General features: G+C 44.2%; 1 protein-coding gene across 1 annotated transcript in view; it reads right to left on the bottom strand.

The window, feature by feature from the left end:
• LOC141129239 (interferon alpha/beta receptor 2-like) overlaps positions 1–20,882 on the bottom strand; it is a 52,670-nt gene that overhangs the window by 18,153 nt on the left and 13,635 nt on the right. Inside the window, exons 3-5 of the mRNA XM_073617141.1 lie at positions 19,072–19,198; positions 15,641–15,813; positions 11,100–11,269 (exon numbers count right to left, since the gene is read on the bottom strand). Of these exons, the coding sequence (XP_073473242.1) occupies positions 11,100–11,269; positions 15,641–15,813; positions 19,072–19,198 (470 nt within the window). The remainder of the gene's footprint in view (positions 1–11,099; positions 11,270–15,640; positions 15,814–19,071; positions 19,199–20,882) is intronic.

Here is a 20,882-nt window from a genome sequence, read left to right as displayed (position 1 = left end):
AATGTGGCAGGTATCTATTAGCAAAGGTTGTGTTTTGTTATGTCAGCTCTCATATTAGAAACAATATGATTCTCAGAGGCGCTATTCCCCCACATCTCCACTTTCTATATTCACTCAGATTACTGCCTAAATTCTACTTATTCTCGAGTAGAACTCAACGCACTTTCCACCCCCACATTAGGGCGGTCCCCTGACTGGGCACTTTAAGTGTACAACAGGGGCCCATAGTTAGTCTACGACAGGAATCGATTTCTTCCCTCACCTCATCCCTCCTCCCCTCCCCCATTCTCACCTTACTACTCCCCGCCCCCCTCTCTCTGGTCTACTCTTTCTCTTCTTGTCCTCCGCCTGAAGGGGGTTCTGTATTTGGGAACTTCCCATACGCATACTGCCAACCATTTCCCTGCCAGAAGACACAATGGGTCACCTTAGGGTCACCTCTCTAAACGTGCGGGGCCTCAATGTCCCGGAGAAGCGCTCGCAGCTACTGGCTGATTTGCGTAGGGGCAAAACCCATGTAGCTTTTCTGCAGGAAACGCACTTCCGGGCAGGTTCTATACCTAGGCTAACTAATAGGGCCTTTCCTATAGCATACCACAGTGTCTCTCCGATCTCCAAGTCCAAAGGGGTCAGCATCATTTTGGCCGGGTCGGTTCCATGGGTATTCCAGGCACAGCGGACAGACGAGCAGGGTCGCTTTCTTCTCCTAAAGGGAAGGGTGTTTGATGTGCGGGTCACGTTCGCAAATGTCTACTTCCCTAATGTGAATCATCCTCAGTTCATGCGCAAGCTCCTCTCTGAGCTCTTGGAGTTCTCAGAGGGGATGCTTATCTTTGGCGGAGACCTTAATTTTGCCATGGACCCGGCCATAGACGTCTCACGAGGATCCTCACACATGTCCTACTCACGTCTGAGGCGCCTCAAGATGGACCTCCAAACCCTACACCTAGTCGACCCGTGGCGGCTGCTTCACAACCAAGACAGAGACTATACCTTTTTCTCCCAGGTGCACCACACCTACTCACGGCTAGACTATCTGCTGCTGTCACATAAGGATCTTGACAAAGTGGTATCAACGTCCATAGATGTCATATCCTTCTCTGATCATGCACCGGTCCACCTGACTCTTCAATTGGGGTCGATGAATAGGTCCCCCCCATCTTGGCGACTAAATGAAGCACTGCTTCAATCAGAGGAAACCCGTTCGGAGATGCTGAACGCACTACGGGAGTACTTCGCTGTCAATGAGGGGTCGGTTCCCAACCCCCTTGTGGTCTGGGAAGCCCATAAGACGGTTGTGAGAGGGGCACTGATCAAAATAGGAACCCGTCTCAAGCGAGATAGACTGAAACGTACTGAGGAACTCCTTGCATCAATTCGTAAACTAGAGAGAATACATAAAGCTAGTCTTGCCCGCGCAACCTTCCGAGACCTACAGAAGGCCCGTGAAGAACTATGTACACTGTTATTCCATAAGACCAAACAGAAACTAGCGTGGGCACACCGTACCATGTTCGAGTTTTCAAACAAACCTGGGTCACTCCTGGCCAGAGCCCTGCAGGGCCCTCGCACGAAAACATATATCCCTCAGATACAGTCATCCTTAGGACGGAAGCTAAATACATCTTCAGACATAGCAGAGGAGTTCCGCTCATTCTACACAGGCCTCTATAATTTGGAAAGAACGCAACCTATGGACCCCCCTCTAGAGGGCAGACATTCCCCCCAAACATATGTAGCTGCCTCAGGCATGCCATCATTACCAGAGGATGTGAGGGAGGAGCTGGAGGAACCCCTGACGGTAGAAGAACTGGGGGTGGCACTGGCCTCCTCGAAACCGAAAAAGGCTCCTGGCCCTGACCGGTTAACCCCAGTGTACTACAAAACCTTTTTTGACACACTGTCAAAACCTTTGGTTTCTGCCCTTAACACCCTCACGGAGGGGAACGCCTTCCCAATAGACACACTAAGGGCTTATATCTCCCTCATTCCGAAAGAGGGTAAAGACCCGTCACTTTGTGGGAGCTATTGTCCTATTGCACTCCTGAATTCAGATCTTAAACTTTTTGCCAAGATCTTAGCCAACAGGCTGCTCCCCCACATACCGAGTCTGATACACAGAGACCAGGCAGGCTTTGTGCCGCTACGTGAACCAAGAGACAACACTATCCGAGTTATCAATCTGATTCATGCGGCAAAGACCACCAAAAAGGCTCTTCTCCTGCTGTCTACCGACGCGGAGAAGGCCTTTGATCGCGTCAAATGGTCCTTTATCAGGGCAACTTTAGAACACATAGGTCTTCGCTCATCCATGTTGCAGTGGATACTTTCCTTGTACACTCACCCTACTGCGTCGGTAAGGGTGAACGAGACGAGATCGGACTTCTTTGATATCCGAAATGGTACACGACAGGGATGCCCCCTTTCCCCTCTGATCTTTATCCTGTCCCTGGAACCCCTGTTGTGCACAATTAGGGCAAACTCCGACATTGTAGGCTACCCGAAACCCTCAGGATCCCATAAGGTAGCCGCCTTTGCGGATGACCTCATCTTCTTTCTGACGGAACCACTTGCTTCTCTACCCAATCTGTTACAATCCCTCCAAGAATACGGTACTCTCTCCTCGTTTCAGATTAATTTAACCAAATCCTCCATCCTTAACATAACGGCAGAAACAGGAGTTGTCCAACGTTTACGTTCGTCCTTTCCACTGAAATGGGCAACCAAGCTTATACGATACTTAGGAGTTGACATCACATCAGATCCAGCGGAATTGTACTCGGCCAATTTTGACCCACTACTTCTACGCCTTAAAACTGACCTCCTACACTGGCACTCCCTGACGCTGACGTGGTTCGGCAGATGTAGTGCCCTTAAGATGACTCTGCTGCCAAGGGTGTTATACCTGCTTCAGGCTCTCCCCATCCGACTGCCTCCAGCGTTTTTCAAACGAATTGACTCCATGTTCCGGGCATTTGTCTGGTCCCACCGCAAACCGCGAGTCCGACTCCAACTTCTCCATCTGGCGAAAAGTAGGGGGGGGGTGGGCTTGCCGGATATTAAGGCTTACTACAGAGCGGTCCACCTAACTAGGTTGGTGGACTGGCATTGTCATGCTGAGGCGAAACATTGGGTTGCAATGGAGGAGGAAGACTCCGGGGGTTCGGCCAAGAGTTGGCCCTGGATCACAACACCATTGCCCAAGGGAATCACAGAACACCCTACTCTGGGCAGCACCTTAACGGTGGTCAGAGATGCTTTTCGGCACTCATCTGTGTCCCCGCAGCCGTCCCCCATGGTCCCGATTCTGGGTAATCCGGAATTCCCACCTGGATTGCAGAGCCCACAATTTAAGCGACTCGCAATAGACAACAGGTTGTATTTACATGACTTCATAGAGCCCAATGGCCAACTTTCCCTAAACGTCGGGACGGTGGCGACAGACCCTCCCCTAGATTTCTGGAGCAGCTTGCAGCTGCGGAATTTTCTACGCAGCTATCTACGGAAACCAGGGGTTACCTGCAAACTAACTGAATTGGAGCTCATCTGCCACCGGGGGGAGCCGATACGACACTGCCTGTCACTGATATACTCATCCCTCACCCAACCAGAGGAGGGATACGTACCCTCGTTTCTCACTAAATGGGAGGGGGAACTTGGAATCCAATTCACTGATGTACAGAGACAAAAAATTCTTTACTTTGCCCAGAAATCCTCAATTGCGACCAGGGATCAAGAAACTGGTTACAAAATCATGACACGCTGGTACAGGGTCCCTGCCATCCTTCATCGTTTCTTCCCTCAACTGCCCAGCCTCTGTTGGCGTTGTGGTACTGAGGAGGGGACGATGTTACACATTTTCTGGTCATGCCCCAAACTTGCCCCTTTCTGGCTAGGGGTGGCCCGCACAATCGGTCACCTCACGGGTGTTTCCCTGGAGGGGAACCCTGCAGCCTGTCTGCTCCATCTGTCAGATCGACCCATTAAAAAATACAAGACCTCTCTCACCATTCAACTTTTGAATGCCACAAAGGCATGCATTCCCCTGTGTTGGAAATCGGAGAGACCACCGGCGAAATCCTTGTGGTTCACCAAAGTTAATGAACTAAGGGACATGTAGGATCTCACGGCTACCCTACACAATAGGGAGGAGGCCTTTTGGGAAACCTGGAGACCCTGGCAGCACTTTATATACACGGAAGCATATCTTCAGGAAATGGAGCAATCCAGCAACCAAGCTAACTGAATGAACATGCTCCACACTTCAGGCGGAGGTCAATCCTCCTTATATTTCGTATTCTCATACTTTCTGTACTCTTGCTCTCTTATATCTTAACCCCCCATCTTCTACTCCCCTCTCTGTTCCCCTTCCTTTCCTCACCCTCCCTCCCCCCCTTATCCTGACATATCCCTTACCTATCCCCGGGGATATTGGTCTCTGTCTAACGCATTCTCATGCATGGGTTTCCCTACGGCCAGATACAAAGCAAATCTTAAAATCAACTACCTTCTCATTTGGTCCCATGTCTGGGTTTCATAGCTTTTTAGATCCCCACCTTTACTATCCTTACCGGAAAAAAAAAAAACTTCATCTATCACTGAGTGATGCAATCTACCACCTCAGGGAATCAGTACCGAACCAAGCAACTAAGACCCCGGAGCACTCTCAAGGTCCTATTTTTGGGCAGTAGTGTTATGTGGGGGTATAATCCCCACAAACTGTGGATATGGTGCTAATTTAAGTAATCAGTTATTCTGACCTTGCTGTTTTTGATATCTCGGGTTATAAACTTACTTCTGTATTCCATTTGCTTGATTCTAACACTGTTGTATAAATGAATATGTAACTGGTTGTACCTACTCAGTATGAAAATAAAGGAATTTAAAAAAAAAAATAATAATTTGTGCCCAATATAGACATTAGTGGTGAGTTGTATTCCCAGTGGTGCAATCTCCCTAACCCATCCCAAATCTTAAAAAGTGTTTCTAGTTAGTGGGTTTGTGCTAGTAGCTAAATCCCGATATTGCCATGGTATCCAGACCATCTTTCGTAGATCTACCTTACTTTGTATTATCTCTATATTTACCCAACTTTTCCCCTCTTTGTTATGAATCCACTCTGCAATCCGGGAGACAGAAATCGCCTGATAATATTTCTTGAAATCCAGTGCTGCTAGTCTCCCCCCCCCCCCCCCCCATAGGGCGTTTATATCCCTATATATATATATATATATATATATATATATATATATATATATATATATATATATTTTATTACCATTGATCTTAATTTCCTAAAATACACCTGAGGTACTGCTATTGGAATCATTTGAAAAATGTAAATCATCCTGGGTAAGATATTCATTTTTAAGGCATTAATTTTACCTATCCATGAGAGAGGCTTATATCTCAATTTTTTAAAAATGTTCCTTAATCTTATTAAGCACTGGTATGGCTTCAAACATAATCCCCAAAGATGGAGTCAATTTTATTCCCAAGTACTCCATTCCCTCCTTACACAATACAAAAGGGAATTTCAGTTGAATTGCCAGTTGTTCCTCCCTTGGGATGGTAATGTTCAAAATCTCGGATTTGGACATATTTATTTTAACCACATGCCGCCTGCCATATAGCAAAATGGCAGCGGCAAAGTAGTTTCAATATCCTGACCGGACGTCAGATGACGTCGCCAGGATATCAAGCCGCTGCGCGCCCCCCGGGGGCACACATCGCGGCGATCGTTGTTGCGGTGTGTCAGTCTGACACACCGCAACTCCGATCTCGGTAAAGAGTCTCTGACAGAGACTCTTTACCATGTGATCAACCGTGTCCAATCACGGCTGATCACGATGTAAACAGGAAGAGGCATTGATTGGCTTTTCCTCACTCGCGTCTGTCAGATGCGAGTAGAGGAGAGCCAATCGGCTGATTAATAATCAGCGCAGCCCCCCCCCCCGAGGATGCCAACACTGGACCACCAGGGACGCCACCAGGACCACCAGGGATGCCACCACTAGTCACCACCAGGTATGCCACCCTAGACCACCAGGGATGCCAATCAGTGCCCACAATGGATGCCAATCAGTGCCCAAAATGGGCATCACTGATTGGCAGGCATTATTGTTTGGCACCATGAGTACCATCTATTAGTGTACATCAGTGCCACCTATCAGTGCCCATCCATGCCCATCCATGCCATCTATCAGTGCCCATCCGTGCCGCCTATCAGTGCCCATCCGTGCCGCCTATCAGTGCCCGTCTGTGCCGCCTATCAGTGCCTATTAGTGCCACCTATGTGTACCCATCAGTGCTGCATATCAGTGCCACCTATCAGTGCCCATCAGTGCTGCCTATCAGTGCCCCATCAGTGCCGCCTATCAGTGCCCCATCAGTGCCACCTCATTGGTGCCCATCAGTGCCGCCTTATCAGTGCTAGTCAGTGAAGGAGAAAACTTACTTATTTACAAAGTTTTGCAACAGAAACAAAAAAAAAATTTTCGGTCTTTTTTTTATTTGTTTAGCAGAAAATAAAAATCCCAGAGGTGATCAAATACCACCAAAAGAAAGCTCTATTTGTGGGAACAAAATAATAAAAATTTAGTTTGGGTACAGTGTTGTATGACCGTGCAATTGTCATTCAAAGTGCGACAGCGCTGAAAGTTGAAAACTGGTCTGGGCAGAAAGGTGTATAAGTTCCCGGTATTGAAGTGGTTAAAATTAGACAACTTTCCATATTTACTCAGCTCCTCTAGTATAATTGGAATTGTTATCCTAGGGTTGGAGATGTAAAAAAAAGCAAATCATCCTCATAAGCAGCTACTCTGTAGTCCCGTTCCCCTTCTCTCACCCCTCTAATGTCTGGATTTTTACAGATTGCTGCTAACAGAGGTTCCAATGCCATTACAAACAGCATTGGGGATTGGGGGCACCCCTGCCTTGTCCTGTTTAATAGTTCGAAGGATGAGGATAGGTTCCTGTTTATTCTAATTTTAGCTGTTGGTGATGATAGGAAGCAGATATCCATTTCATCATCCTAACCCCCAAACCTAGGTATCTTAATGTTCCAAGCATAAACCCCCAGTCCACCCTGTTGAAGGCTTTTTCAGCATCTATCGACAGAAATGCGACCGGGGTTTCCCCTGCTATGTACTTCATGAATCAAAAACATCGACTTAAGGCAGTTGTCCCTTCCCTCTCTCCCTTTTACAAATCCTACCTGATCATTATGTATCCAGCTCGGTAGTAGCGGTTTTAATCTCTCTGCGATTATTTTAGCAAAAATCTTTATATCTGTATTTAACAGGGATATTGGCCTATAACTCGCTGGGGCTGCTGGGTCCTTCCCTTCTTTTGGAATGAGAATTATATAGACCAGTAATGATCCCTCCCGCAAAGTCTCTCCTTCTGCCAGAGTAATCAGGTATTCACATAGTTTAGGGATCAGAAACTTTTGGAATCTTTTATAATACAGAATACTCATTGGGACCCGGGCTTTTTCCCAGGGTCATACTTTTTATTGCTCTTGCTACTTCTTCCTGGGTAATCGGCCCCGCAGGTACTCATAGACTTCTGCATCATGTTTCTCTATATCTTCCCCTCTCTAAATCACCTTATATAAACGCGCTATAATATGCATGGAATATCTTCGCTATTTCAGGGGACGAATGTACATTCTCCCCCATATCGTTTTTAATTTTAGGGATAAAGGATAAGCTTTTTTTCTCCTTTACTGCTCTGGCCAGCCATTTCCCGGATTTATTACCCCATTGTTACCTCTCTTTGTTTACTATATGAAAAGCACGTTTTTTATCCTGTTCTAACAGTTGTATTAATTCCTCTCTTTTTGCTATTAATTCTTGACTCTCTATCTTTTACTTGGAGTGTTCAGTCCTCTTACAATATAAGAAACTAAATTATTTTGGTCATAGTTTATTATAGGGAGCACCTGGCAGGCCACCACCCCAATCAATACCACACCCCCCACCCTTAACATATATGTTCAATGTATGGATCCGACGGCATCTATCCAGATATCGTCCAGTTCCCATACCTCCTGGGGGAGCAGTTACTTCTACTTCTTTAGGAGCTATTCACACAACATGCAGCCAGTGACGTCACCAGCACATGCGCTCTGAAGGGACGGCATACTGTGCTGGAGCCGAGGGCTCCCGCAAGCATGCGCGGGAGTGATGTCATTGCTGCCCCGGCCACTCATACAGCCGGAACCCGCAAACTTGGAAGGAAGACCGGGTGAAGATGGCAGCGTTGGGAAGCTGTGACAGCGCTACGCTGGGAGGCTCCGTGTAAGTGTAAGTCTGTCATAATGTGCTAGTATGCGATGTATACCAGCACATTATGACTTAAAACTTCAGGGGGGGCCCCATTGCTTTTTCTTTTTTGGTGGTTTACCTCCGCTTTAAGAATTAATGACACATATTGCACATGCCTCTGGGCACAGATTGTCCTTAACAAGATTGCACTTGTTCCCCATGTGGTTCTATGGTGATTCAGTATCCAGCCATTCCTGGGGGGTGGCCATAGGTTTTGATAAGACCACGGTATTTGCTGTAAAGGAGCAGCTGGCAGACCCAAAGGGTAGGTTCCTTTTTTAAAAAAGGGGAGATTGTGTAACATGGAATGTACGCTTGTAAATATTTACTCCCCAAATAGGGAACCAGATACATTTTTAAGGAAAGTTTTGAAAAAACTCGAGGTATTTAAGGAAGGTAAACTTATAATAGCAGGAGACTTAAACTTGAGTATAGACCCTTGGGTAGATACTACGGGGGATCGATTCGGTGATCCCCGCTGAGCCGGCGGATGACAGGTCCATCTCCGCTCACTGTGCAGGGACGGACCTGTCAGAGCTCTACCCTCCTCTATGGGCGATCGGATGAAAACAGACCGCCTGTTCGTTTTCATCCGATCTGCCAGACGGATGAAAAATAGGGATTCCATCCGTCTGGATTCAGCGGATCGCATGTCAGCGGACATGTCACCGCTGACATCCGTGGCTCCATAGACCTGCATGGAGCGTCCGTTCAGGTCCGCCTAAAAAACTGACAGGCAGACCTGAACAGTCCGCATGTGTGAAAGGGGCCTAAGGCCTCGTACACACGATACGAAAATCAGAAGAGAACATTCGTAAGACGAGCTGTCTGCAGATTTTTTGTAATCTTTGAAAATGAATTACTTCATAGTGCATACAGCTAGAGCAGTGTTCAACCTTTTTCAAGTCAAGGGACCCTTTAAAAATATGCACAATCTCGAGTCACCCCATTCTAAAATGTAAAAAAATGAAACGCATATTTTTACATTTCTTCTTCCTCGTTTTCTCTCCCCCTTTGCAGCTAACGTGATCCAATGCTGACAGAGGGGGGTCAAACAAAGATGATGTGTAGGTGCCTGATGCCCTTCTTATCAACCAATGAAGTCAGTGGTCGTTAGGACTGCACAACGCCCCAGATTGTAGTGCTGCACAATGAAACCCCTGGTTTTGAGTTACAAAAAAGAAGACTTGATCCACAACTTGGCTTGTACACAATTTTTGGGCAATTTTTAGGCATTTTGCCAAGGTACCCCTGAAGAACCCAGACGGCACCCCAGGGTGCCTAAGCACCATGGTTGAAAAAGGCTGAGCTAGAGAGATCCATGAGGGCTTCTTTTACTGCTTCTTGAATGTCCATAGTCTGGATGCATGTGCACTTTATCAGGAAAAAAAAAGGGAAAATGTGCTTGTATCAAAAAACTGTTTTTTTATTTTTCCCTAACATATACTTTAACCACTTGCTTACTGGGCACTTAAACCCCCCTCCTGTCCAAACCAATTTTCAGCTTTTAGCGCTGTCGCACTTTGAATGACAATTGTGCGGTCATACAACACTGTACCCAAATGAAATTTTTATCATTTTTTCCCCACAAATATAGCTTTCTTTTGATGGTATTTGATCACCTCTGCGGTTTTTAGTCTTTGTTAAAAAAATTGAAAAAGACAGAATTTAAAAAAAAAAAATTATATTTTTTAAAATATTTTGTTATAAAATTTTGCAAACAGGTAATTTTTCTCCTTCGTTGATGTATGCTGATGAGGCGGCACTGATGGGCACCGATAGGTGGCAGTGATGGGCACTGATGGGTGGCAGTGATGGGCACTGATGGGTGGCAGTGATGGGCACTGATTGCTTACACTGATGGCAGCACTGCTAGGTGGCACTGATTGGCATCACTGGTGGGCATTGATAGGTGGCACTTGTGGGCATTGATAGGTGGCACTTGTGGGCATTGATAGGTGGCACTACTGGGCACTGGCAGGTGGAAATGGCAGGTGGCACTTGCAGGCACAGATGAGGCATATGTGCTTCCTTCCTCTTCGGGACCGATGTCCCTTTGACATAAGCCGGTGATCGGCTTTTTTTCCTCCTCACGCTGATAATGCAGTGCAGTGATGGGCACTGATGGGTGGCAGTGATAAACACTGATGGGTGGCAGTGATGGGCACTGATGGGTGGCAGTGATGGGCACTGATTGCTTACACTGATGGCAGCACTGCTAGGTGGCACTGATTGGCACCACTGGTGGGCATTGATAGGTGGCACTTGTGGGCATTGATAGGTGGCACTTGTGGGCATTGATAGGTGGCACTGCTGGGCACTGTGGGCACTGGCAGGTGGTAATGGCAGGTGGCACTTGCAGGCACAGATGAGGCATATGTGCCTCCTTCCTCTTCGGGACCGATGTCCCTTTGACATAAGCCGGTGATCGGCTTTTTTTTCCTCTCACGCTATCAGCGTGAGGAGAAAAAAAACGATCACCGAGCTTTTGTTTACATCATGTGATCAGCTGTCATTGGCTGACAGCTGATCACATGGTAAGGGGCCGGGACCGGCCCCTTACTCGGATCTGTGATCATCCGAGTCTCCGTGCACAGGGGAGGACGTCCCATGACGGCCTCCCGGAAATTGAGGTCCGCGCTGTGGCTGTCATTCAGCTATGGCCCGGAACTCAAGTGGTTAAGTAAAAGAGGTTGCAACAGATTTGAATGTGTGTATATTGATAGCGGTATTGACATTTTCTATCTGTACAGTGAAGATGATAATTACCTTTGTGGGGGAGTCTAGCTCGATTTTGTAATCTATGGCTGGATAGGCTGTCAGGATGGAGTCAAAGGTCTTTTTTTTATTGTTCCATAAATAAGAGATGGGTAGACTAATAGAGACATTAATACCGCTGCCTGCCGCCACAACATCCACGATCGGAGGACCCACCACAGCTGAAAAGAAAAAATAAGATAGATATATGCCTTATAAAAATATCCAGTACAAAGATATCTGAGGTTTAGAACAAAAGATCTCTTAAAGCAGAACTTTACCCATAACAACTTGCTAAAAAGTAATGTTCTTTAACAAGGAACATACATTCCACATTAACAATTATGCTACCAAAATTAGTGTGTACTGTAAATTACCTCCAGCATTGCTCCTGTTTCTTCTTGTGGAAGGTTGCCATTTTGCTGAAGCCCAGAGCCCTTGAGTAGCAGTAAATCTTTAGGTTGTCAGATTGGCCTCTACATTTTCGGCACAGTGCCAAAAAATAGGGAGCAACTGAGCAAGTGCTGAGCAGGGGGAGAAAGTGTATTACTGGATTTTAAACAGTATAGGCACTCATTTTTATGTTTTACATAGCTATACCCGTAGAAGCCTGAAGGACTAAATTCTTTGACTAATTGTCCACCTTTAGGCTCCATGCACACTGGAGCTCATAAACGGCCTTTTTGTGGGAGTTTGGGAGTTTTTTTTTTAACAGCCCATAAACTCCCCTCTATGTTATCCTATGTGTCCATGCACACATGGACGTTTTAGAATTATTATCATCAGTGGAGTTTATGGGCTGTTTTCTGAACGTCATAAAATCGCGTTCAGGAGTCGTTTTCCTGGCCACAAAAACGCCAAACGCTGATAAACGTCGATAAACGCTCAAAAACTTGGCTCACCAGCGTTTTTTAACGTTTTTGATCCATTGAAAAAAAAAACCCTAAAAAAAGCTAACGCGGAAAAACGCTAAAAACGCACATAAACGCTATTGCAAGAACGTTAAAAAACATTGAAAGACTACGCTGCAAAGCTACTGCCATTTTTATAACGTTATTTTAACGTCCAGTGTGCATTTTGGATGGAGCTAGGGAGGGTTATACCCTATGCCAGTTTTTTTCCCCCCTCAGTTCCTCAATAGTGAGATTTTCCTCCAACAAAAAATATTGTTGCAGTAGAGGTTGTATTACTTACTTTTTACTTTGCTCCAGCAGGCTTCCATCAGGGGTGCATCTGGTCCCCTGCAGCCTTCTCTCTAAGCTGCTTTCATTTGTGGATGCACATTTACCCACACTACATACAATACAATTAAAAGTATGTGATGATTCAGAGGGACCATCCATAGACCAGAGCTTCAGGAAGAAGAGGAGAGCACTGGAGGTGGGAGTCAGGTAAGTAATGCAGCCTTTTCCTCTACCCCTAGACTTAAAGTGGAGTTCCACCCACTTTTACAACTCTTCAGCATCCCTCACTAAACTGTGCACTGTAAACAAATTGGATATTTTTTTATTTTTTTTCTCAGCACTTACTGTATATCTGCTGTATTCATTTTTCACTTCCTCCTCCCTGGCCGCGGCCCATCGCATCATTTCCTGTTTGCAATGCCTTCTGGGAAGGGGAAGCAACTTCCTCTGACACTGCCGTTGCTATGGACCTGACCTGAAACCTATTACCCTGCTTGTGCTGCACTGAGCATGTGCGAGATCTGCAAGGATGAGATCCAGGAAGAAATACAGTCTGGCTTCAGATGCCCAAACTTAAGATGGCCACAGCCTGCTGTAAGTTTATAAAATAACAAACTACTGCTATAAACTAACAAAACAGACCTTAGTTTACAGACTAACTTTACTAGAATACATTAAGCTTGTGTATTATAGGGGTATTTTTATATAAAAATTATAATTTCAGCCGGAACACCACTTTAACAAGCATTAACACCTTGCAGCATACGTGTGTGTCACTTCAAGGATATTTTTTTCCCCCTGGAGTTGGGCTTTAAATTAGTACAGAATTCTCCTAGACGTTAGACATGTGCAATTCATTTTTCCTGAATTCGTTTAACAAATTTAACAAATTTCGTTAATTCAGAAATATCCGAATTTCCAAATTGATCAGAAATTCGCAATTCAGAAATTCTAAAATTCAAACCTTGAAATTCGGAAATTTGAAAATTCGAAAATAAGAATGAAAATCCAAACATTCAAAAGAACGAAAATCGGAAAACTTGAAATAATAACTTTATTACTAACTATTAAATTATAGGTATTGAAATTTTCTTTCAAATTTGGCTGTTAGTGAACGTAATGAATACGAATTATCCGAAATAACGAATGCCGTATCTAAATGAATGGAGCGTAACAAATTAATAATAATAAATAATAATAATAATAAAAACGTTTTATTATTATTTATTATTGACACAAAAAAATAGAGGAAAGTGCACCAAAATTTGAGCCACGTCCATAAATCATTGAGGATACAAAATAAGGTAGTACTGAGTATTAGAGCCCTTGCACACTGGGGCGGTTTGCAGGCGCTATTGCGCTAATAATAGCGCCTGCAAACCGCCCCGAAATTGCCGCTGCTTTCATTCCAGTGTGAAAGCCCCGAGGGCTTGCACACTGGAGCGATGCGCTGGCAGGACGGTAAAAAAAGTCCTGCCAGCAGCATCTTCGGAGCGGTGAAGGAGCGGTGTGTATACCGCTCCTTTACCGCTCCTGCCCATTGAAATCAATGGGACGGCGTGGCTATACCGCCGGCAAAGCGCCTCTGCAGAGGCGCTTTGCGGTGGTATTTAACCCTTTCTCGGCCGCTAGCGGGGGGTAAAACCACCCCGCTAGCGGCCGCATACCGACGGTAAAACGCCGCTAATAATAGCGGCGTTTTACCGCCGACGCCGCCCCCCGCCCCAGTGTGCAAGGTTCTTACCAGGGAGGCGGACTTTTTAGGCTAAGAAACAGTGGAGAAGATATAGCGGTATAAAAAATATAGATTTATTGAAAAATACAAATATCTAAAAAACAATGACAATTGTAACATATAGCATCTTATTATTGTGCTCATTGCACAATAATCATAGATGCTATATGTTACAATTGTCATTCTTTTTTAGATATTTGTATTTTTCAATAAATCTATATTTTTGATACTGCTATATCTTCTCCACTGTTTCTTAGCCTAAAAAGTCCGCCTCCCTGGTAATACTCAGTACTACCTTATTTTGTATCCTCTATTATTTATTATTAATTTGTTTCCTTCCATTTGTTTAGATACGGCATTCGTTATTTCGGATAATTCGTAACTTCAGATAAGTTTGTATTCGTTACGTTCACTAACAGCTAAATTTGAAAGGAAATTCCAATATCTATAATTTAATAGTCAGTTATTATTATTTAGTCAGTATTTCAAATTTTCTTTCTTAATTTCGAATTTCCGAAAAAAATGAATGAAACTAAAAGGAACACATTTTTCGGCAGCGCACATGTTTACTAGACGTGTCAAATTTATACATCCCCTGAAATAAGATTGTCATTTTTGGTGAGATACTCTTGAATACTCTTTACCCTAAAGTGATGCAGACACTGCAGCTTTAATTATGACACTAAAGCCTCATACACACGGTACGGTTGTTGTTGGCAGAGGATTGTCTGTTGACAGACTGTTGTCCTAAAATCTGACTGTTAATACGCTGCTTTTGACAATTGTTGTCCAGATTTCAGCCAACAAATGTTGGATGGCAGGCTAGTAAATTTTCGGCGGACAGCGGTTTGACGTCAGAATTTCGTACGGTCAGTACCCAAGTCCGTCACACTAGTCGAATGTACAAACACGCCTGCTTGGAATCAATGCTCACCAAAGACGAAATTAGCAGAAGGGGCCCAAAGAGTGGCGCTCAAGAGCTGAAATTCCTCGTAGCACGTCACTACGTTCGTGTTTGTGGTGCGACAATTGTGTACCGTTAGAATGCAAGACAAGTTCCTGGCACACGCCCTTCGGACAAAAGTCTGACGCTTTGTTGGCCAACAATCGTACCGTGTGTACGAGGCTTTAGATTGCTCATCGGTGATAATGAAGACAGACCCTCCTATTCTGAAATCAATTTGAAAAAGTGAAACACACCGACTTCTTCGGAACCAAGAAATATAAGAGGCATTAACACATTGAGTTGCCATGCATTAGCACAATATTTTTCAGTGCGATAATGGTAAGTCGTTAACGTTTGCTGCATAAAAGGCACCCAAACACAGAAAAAAATGATACCTGCACCTATTTTTAATGCAGCGCACTGCGATGATGTTCATGTGCATTGTGGTGTGTTGCAGTGCAGGCGTCCACTATTGTAACTGTGCAATGGGATGCACCACAATACGCTTATTGCCATGCACTGCAGTAACACACTTTTTACTGGAATACCATAACAAACCAATGTAAAGGAGGCCACAAAATTACTAAAATCTGTAATATACTTGGTTTACCTAGAGGAGATATAGGAGGATGTAGATAGTAAAGCACACAAGGCATACAGTTAAAGATACCCCCATGAACATACTTACTGTGAGTTACAGGTCTGAAGATGGGCGTTGGGGGTGAAGGGTCCGACCTCTCTGTAGATGTGAAGCTCTGCACTTGTGCGCTGTAAGGGTTCCAGATTCCACTGAACACCTTGGTGAGGTCACATTGGCGGGTTGTAATATTGGAACAATTATCAGCAGGGAGAAATAGTCCACTGATATAATAGGCAAGATCGGAGGAAATGGTTTAGTCATTAAATGGTTATTTCCATATTACTTATACTGTCTGTCACCTAAAACAAAAGTGCTATCTATCTATCTATCTATCTATCTATCTATCTATCTATCTATCTATCTATCTATCTATCTATCTATCTATCTATCTATCTATCTATCTATCTATCTATCTATCTATCTATCTATCTATCTATCTATCTATCCTACAAATGATAACACCACACATACTAGTTTGTCTGATATTAAACACTATGGAATATGGCAGAATCAATATTTGGTTCCTCCCAAAATAAAAGCTTTTTTGGGCCATACTTCTCCTATGGGTCACGATGTACGCCTACTTTCGTTTCGCCCCGCTGAGAGCGGGTTTTTGCCAGTCACTGCTCTCCAATCTGAGCAGACCAAGAACTGAGCGATCACTGGTCATGTGATCTTTAAGTTCTCGGTCATGGAGCCAACATAGGACAGCTGCAGAATCGCACAGATCCTGCAGCATAGAGGTGAGTAGGAGGGTTTATTTATTTTTTAAAAACCCCTCTCATGATAAGGCCTTATTCCAGTGGTGGTGCGTCCATAAGGGACCCCCTATTCAGGCGTCTGGCCCCTTTTCGGACGCTGGGCGCCTGAATTCCAGCAGCGGGGGGGGGGTATTTTTTAAGCACCTGATAAGAGCCATAGGCTCTAATAGGCTTAAAAAAGGTGGATTTGTGGCGCAGAGCATTGCGCTACGAGCCCTCCCAGGTGTGTTAGCAAAGCAAATGAATATTTGCTTTGCTAACACTGAACCGCCTCTCCACCAATAAGGGCGCGCGGGTCTAATACCCGTCACCTGATTGGCTGAAGGCACAGGCATCCCTATTGGATGTCTAGCGGAACAGAGGAGGAGACGCACAGGAACCATGGAGGATGCAGGAGCCGTCGCCTGCCAGTCCCACAACTCGCCGCTGTCACCGGGATGGGGTAAGTGCCAATCTGACGGCAGGTGAGCGAGCTGGGGGGTCACAGTGGCTGCATATTATAGGCACAGGCTGCATATGATGGGCACAGAAGCTGCATATGGTGGGCACAGAGGCTACATATGATGGGCACAGAGGCTGCATATGATGGGCACAGAAGCTGCGTATGATGAGCACAGAGGTTGCATATGATGGGCACAGAAGCTGCATATGATGGGCACATAGGCTGCAAATGATGGGCACAGAGGTTGCATATGATGGGCACAGAAGCTGCATATGATGGGCACAGAAGCTGCATATGATGGGCAAATATGCTGCATATGATGGGCACAGAGGCTGCATATGATGGGCACAGAGGCTGCATATGATGGGCACAGAAGCTACATATTATGGGCACAGAGGCTGCAGATGATGGGCACAGAAGCTGCATATGATGAGCACAGAGGTTGCATATGATGGGCACAGAGGCTACATATGATGGGCACAGAGGCTGCATATGATGGGTTCAATGGCTGCATATGATGGGCACAGAAGCGGCATATGGTGGGCACAGAAGCTGCAGATGATGAGCACTGAGGTTGCATATGATGGGCACAGAGGTTGCATATGATGGGCACAGAGGTTGCACATGATGGGCACAGTGGCTGCATTTTATGGGCACACATCCATGCGAGGGCTGTGTTTGCCTGCACAGGTGTTCTGTACTTCCTTGTACAGGCAGTCCTATTTATATCAATTGGGACACGGCCGCTGCTCCAAATTTGACAGCCCTGCAGGTGCTACAAACCCTCGGGGCTCTAGGACCCAGAACAGACCTTATTAGGATTTTGAGAAATCAAAAAGTTTCCTCATATCAGTCATAAATCCTGGAGGCCCTCGGCATGTATATGTGAGACAGCTAGGTGATATACACTCACTGGCCACTTTATTAGGTACACCTTGCTAGTACCGGGTTGGACCCCCTTTTGCCTTCAGAACTGCCTTAATTCATCATGGCATAGATTCAACAAGGTGTTGGAAATATTCCTCAGAGATTTTGGTCCATATTGACATGATAGCATCACGCAGTTGCTCCAGATTTGTCGGCTGCACATCCATGATGCAAATCTCCCGCTCCACCACATCCCAATGGTGTTCTATTCGATTGAGATCTGGTGACTGTGGAGGCCATTGGAGTACAGTGACCTCATTGTCATGTTCAAGAAACCAGTGGTGAGATGATTGGAGCTTTGTGACATGGACATGGTGCATTATCCTGCTGGAAGGAGCCATCAGAAGATGTAGTCATAAAGGGATGGACATGGTCAGCAACAATACTCAGGTAGGCCGTGGCATTTAAACGATGCTTAATTGGTACTAAGGGGCCCAAAGTGTGCCAAGAAAATATCCCCCCCACCATTACACCACCAGCCTGAACTAAACATACAAGACAGGATGGATCCATGCTTTCATGTTGTTTATGCCAAATTCTGACCCGACCATCTGAATGTCACAGCTGAAATCGAAACTCTTCAAACCAGGCAACATTTTTCCAATCTTCTATTGACCAATTTTGGTGAGCCTGTGCGAATTGTAGCCTCAGTTTCCTGTTCTTAGTTGACAGGAGTGACACCCAGCGTGGTCCTCTGCTGCTGTAGCCCATCTGATTCAAGGTTCGATGTGTTGTGCATTCAGAGATGGTATTCTGCATACCTTGCTTTTAACGAGTGGTTATTTGAGTTACTGTTGCCTTTCTATCATCTGGAACCAGTCTGCCCATTCTCCTCTGACATCACAAAGGCATTTTCCTCCACACAACTGCCGCTCACTGCCGCTTCTCTTTTCCGGACTATTCTCTGTAAACCCGAGAGATGGTTGTGAAAATCCCAGTGGATCAGCAGTCTTTGAAATACTCAGACCAGCCCGTCTGGCACCAACAACCATGCCATGTTCAAAGTCACTTAAATCCCCTTTCTTCCCATTCTGATGCTCAGTTCGAACTTCAGCAAGTCGTCTTCATCACATCTAAATGCATTGCGTTGCTGCCATGTGATTGGCTAATTATTTGTGTTACCAAGCAATTGAACAGGTGGACCTAATAAAGAGGCCGGTGAGTGTATATATCGTCTACAATCCTGCCTGCCAGTGCCTCATTATCTATAAATCCATAAATCTATCTATCTATCTATCTATCTATCTATCTATCTATCTATCTATCTATCTATCTATCTATCTATCTATCTATCTATCTATCTATCTATCTATCTATCGATCTCTACAAATAAACAATACCATACATACTATTTTATCTGATAGAGCACATTGTAGAAGATGTCAGATTCCGCGTTCGGTTCCTCCCATCTTAGGATGTGCTTAAAATTTCTTGAACGGATATTGAGGTTCCTTGGAGGTAGAAGAATTCCTACAGCTGTGGACGTGATAAGAAAACAATTTATACTGTTTTTAGGTGGCTGAACAGCAGCAGATCTATGCTAGTAGCTACTAGGCATGTGCAATTCGTTTCGCTTCGAATTCGTTTTTTAACGAATTTCGACAAATTAGTTAATTCGGGAATATCCGAATTAACAAAAACCCGTATTAACGAATTAACGAAAAATCGTAAATTCGATAAAATTGGACATTCGTAAATTCGGGCATTCGTACATTCGTACATTAGTAAATTAGTGAATTCGTAAATTTGTGAATTCTTAAATTCGGAAATCTGAAATAATAGTTAACTAATAATAACTTAACTATTAGTAATTACTAGTAACTTTTAAATTATAGGTATTGTAATTTCCTTTTAAATTTGGCTGTTAGTGAACGTAACACATACAAATTTATCCGAAGTTATGAATGATCCGAAAAAACGGAATGGAACGTAATGAATTAATAATAATAAATAACAATAATAATAATAACAACGTTTTATTATTATTATTTATTATTAATTTGTTCCGTTCCATTTGTTTAGATGCAGCATTTGTTTTGGATAATTCGTAACTTCGGTTAAATTTGTATTTGTCACGTTCACTGACAGTCAAATTTGAAAGGAAATTACAATACCTATAATTTAATACTTAGTTACTATTTCAGATTTTTGAATTTTCGGGTTTTTGGATTTTCAAACTTCGAATTTACAAATTTCCGAATTTTCTAATTTACAAATGTACGATTTTACGAATTTACGAATGTATGAATTTACGAATGTACAAATGTAAAAATGTACGAATGAACGAATGTACGAATTAACGAATATTCGAATTTACAAATGTACGAATGAACGCATTTACGAATTTACGAATGAACGAATTTACGAATCGCGATCATAACAAATGACCCGAAAAACGAAAAAAATAATAAACGAATGAAACAAAAACGAAAATGAACGAATTTTTTGGCTGTGCACATGTCTAGTAGCTACTGAGATGAACATTAGGCCCTACAAATGCAGCCATTGACAATTAGACACGGGAGACCTGGTGTGGGCTTCCTGCGATTAGCTGTGGGTAGGAAGCCCCATTGAAAGCTTTTTTGCAGGCGTTTGCATGTAATTGCTCATAACCCGATGGGCCTTGGAATCTAAGGATCATGTGATAGATCAGGGGGGGGATTCAGTATTCAACGTGAAGGCACAGTAAGTAGACGATACTTAAAAAAAGAAAAAAAATTTCAATGCGACATCAAGATCAGTTTGCAGTAATCACACAGCAAAAATAAAACAGATGTGTAAATACAATACATTTTAAAATCCGCAGGACTGCTCTACAAAGGAGGCAAAAGATTAAGACAAAGCAAGCTGTGAATAACGGCAATACATATGTCACTCTTTTATCTTACATGAAAATAAAAGTATTTAAAGGGAACGATTGAATCTCCAATCATTTTTTTTCCTGATCTTTATCCCATTAAGGGAAAATTCCCTTCACTTTCTGTCCTGTAAACTCAATAGGAAGTGAGTGGAAATCATTCTTATGCCGTGTACACACAGGCGGACTCTTCGACCGGACTGGTCCGACGGACCGAGTCTGGCGGACAATCCGATCGTGTGTGGGCTTCATCGGACCTACAGCGTAATTTCCAGTCGAAAAACCTGACGGACTTTAGATTTG

This window comes from Aquarana catesbeiana, linkage group LG02 (genome assembly GCF_042186555.1).
Source record: "Aquarana catesbeiana isolate 2022-GZ linkage group LG02, ASM4218655v1, whole genome shotgun sequence".
Taxonomy (NCBI): domain Eukaryota; kingdom Metazoa; phylum Chordata; class Amphibia; order Anura; family Ranidae; genus Aquarana; species Aquarana catesbeiana.
Note: the sequence above shows the minus strand (reverse complement) of the source record. Positions and strands in the feature narration are given on the sequence as shown.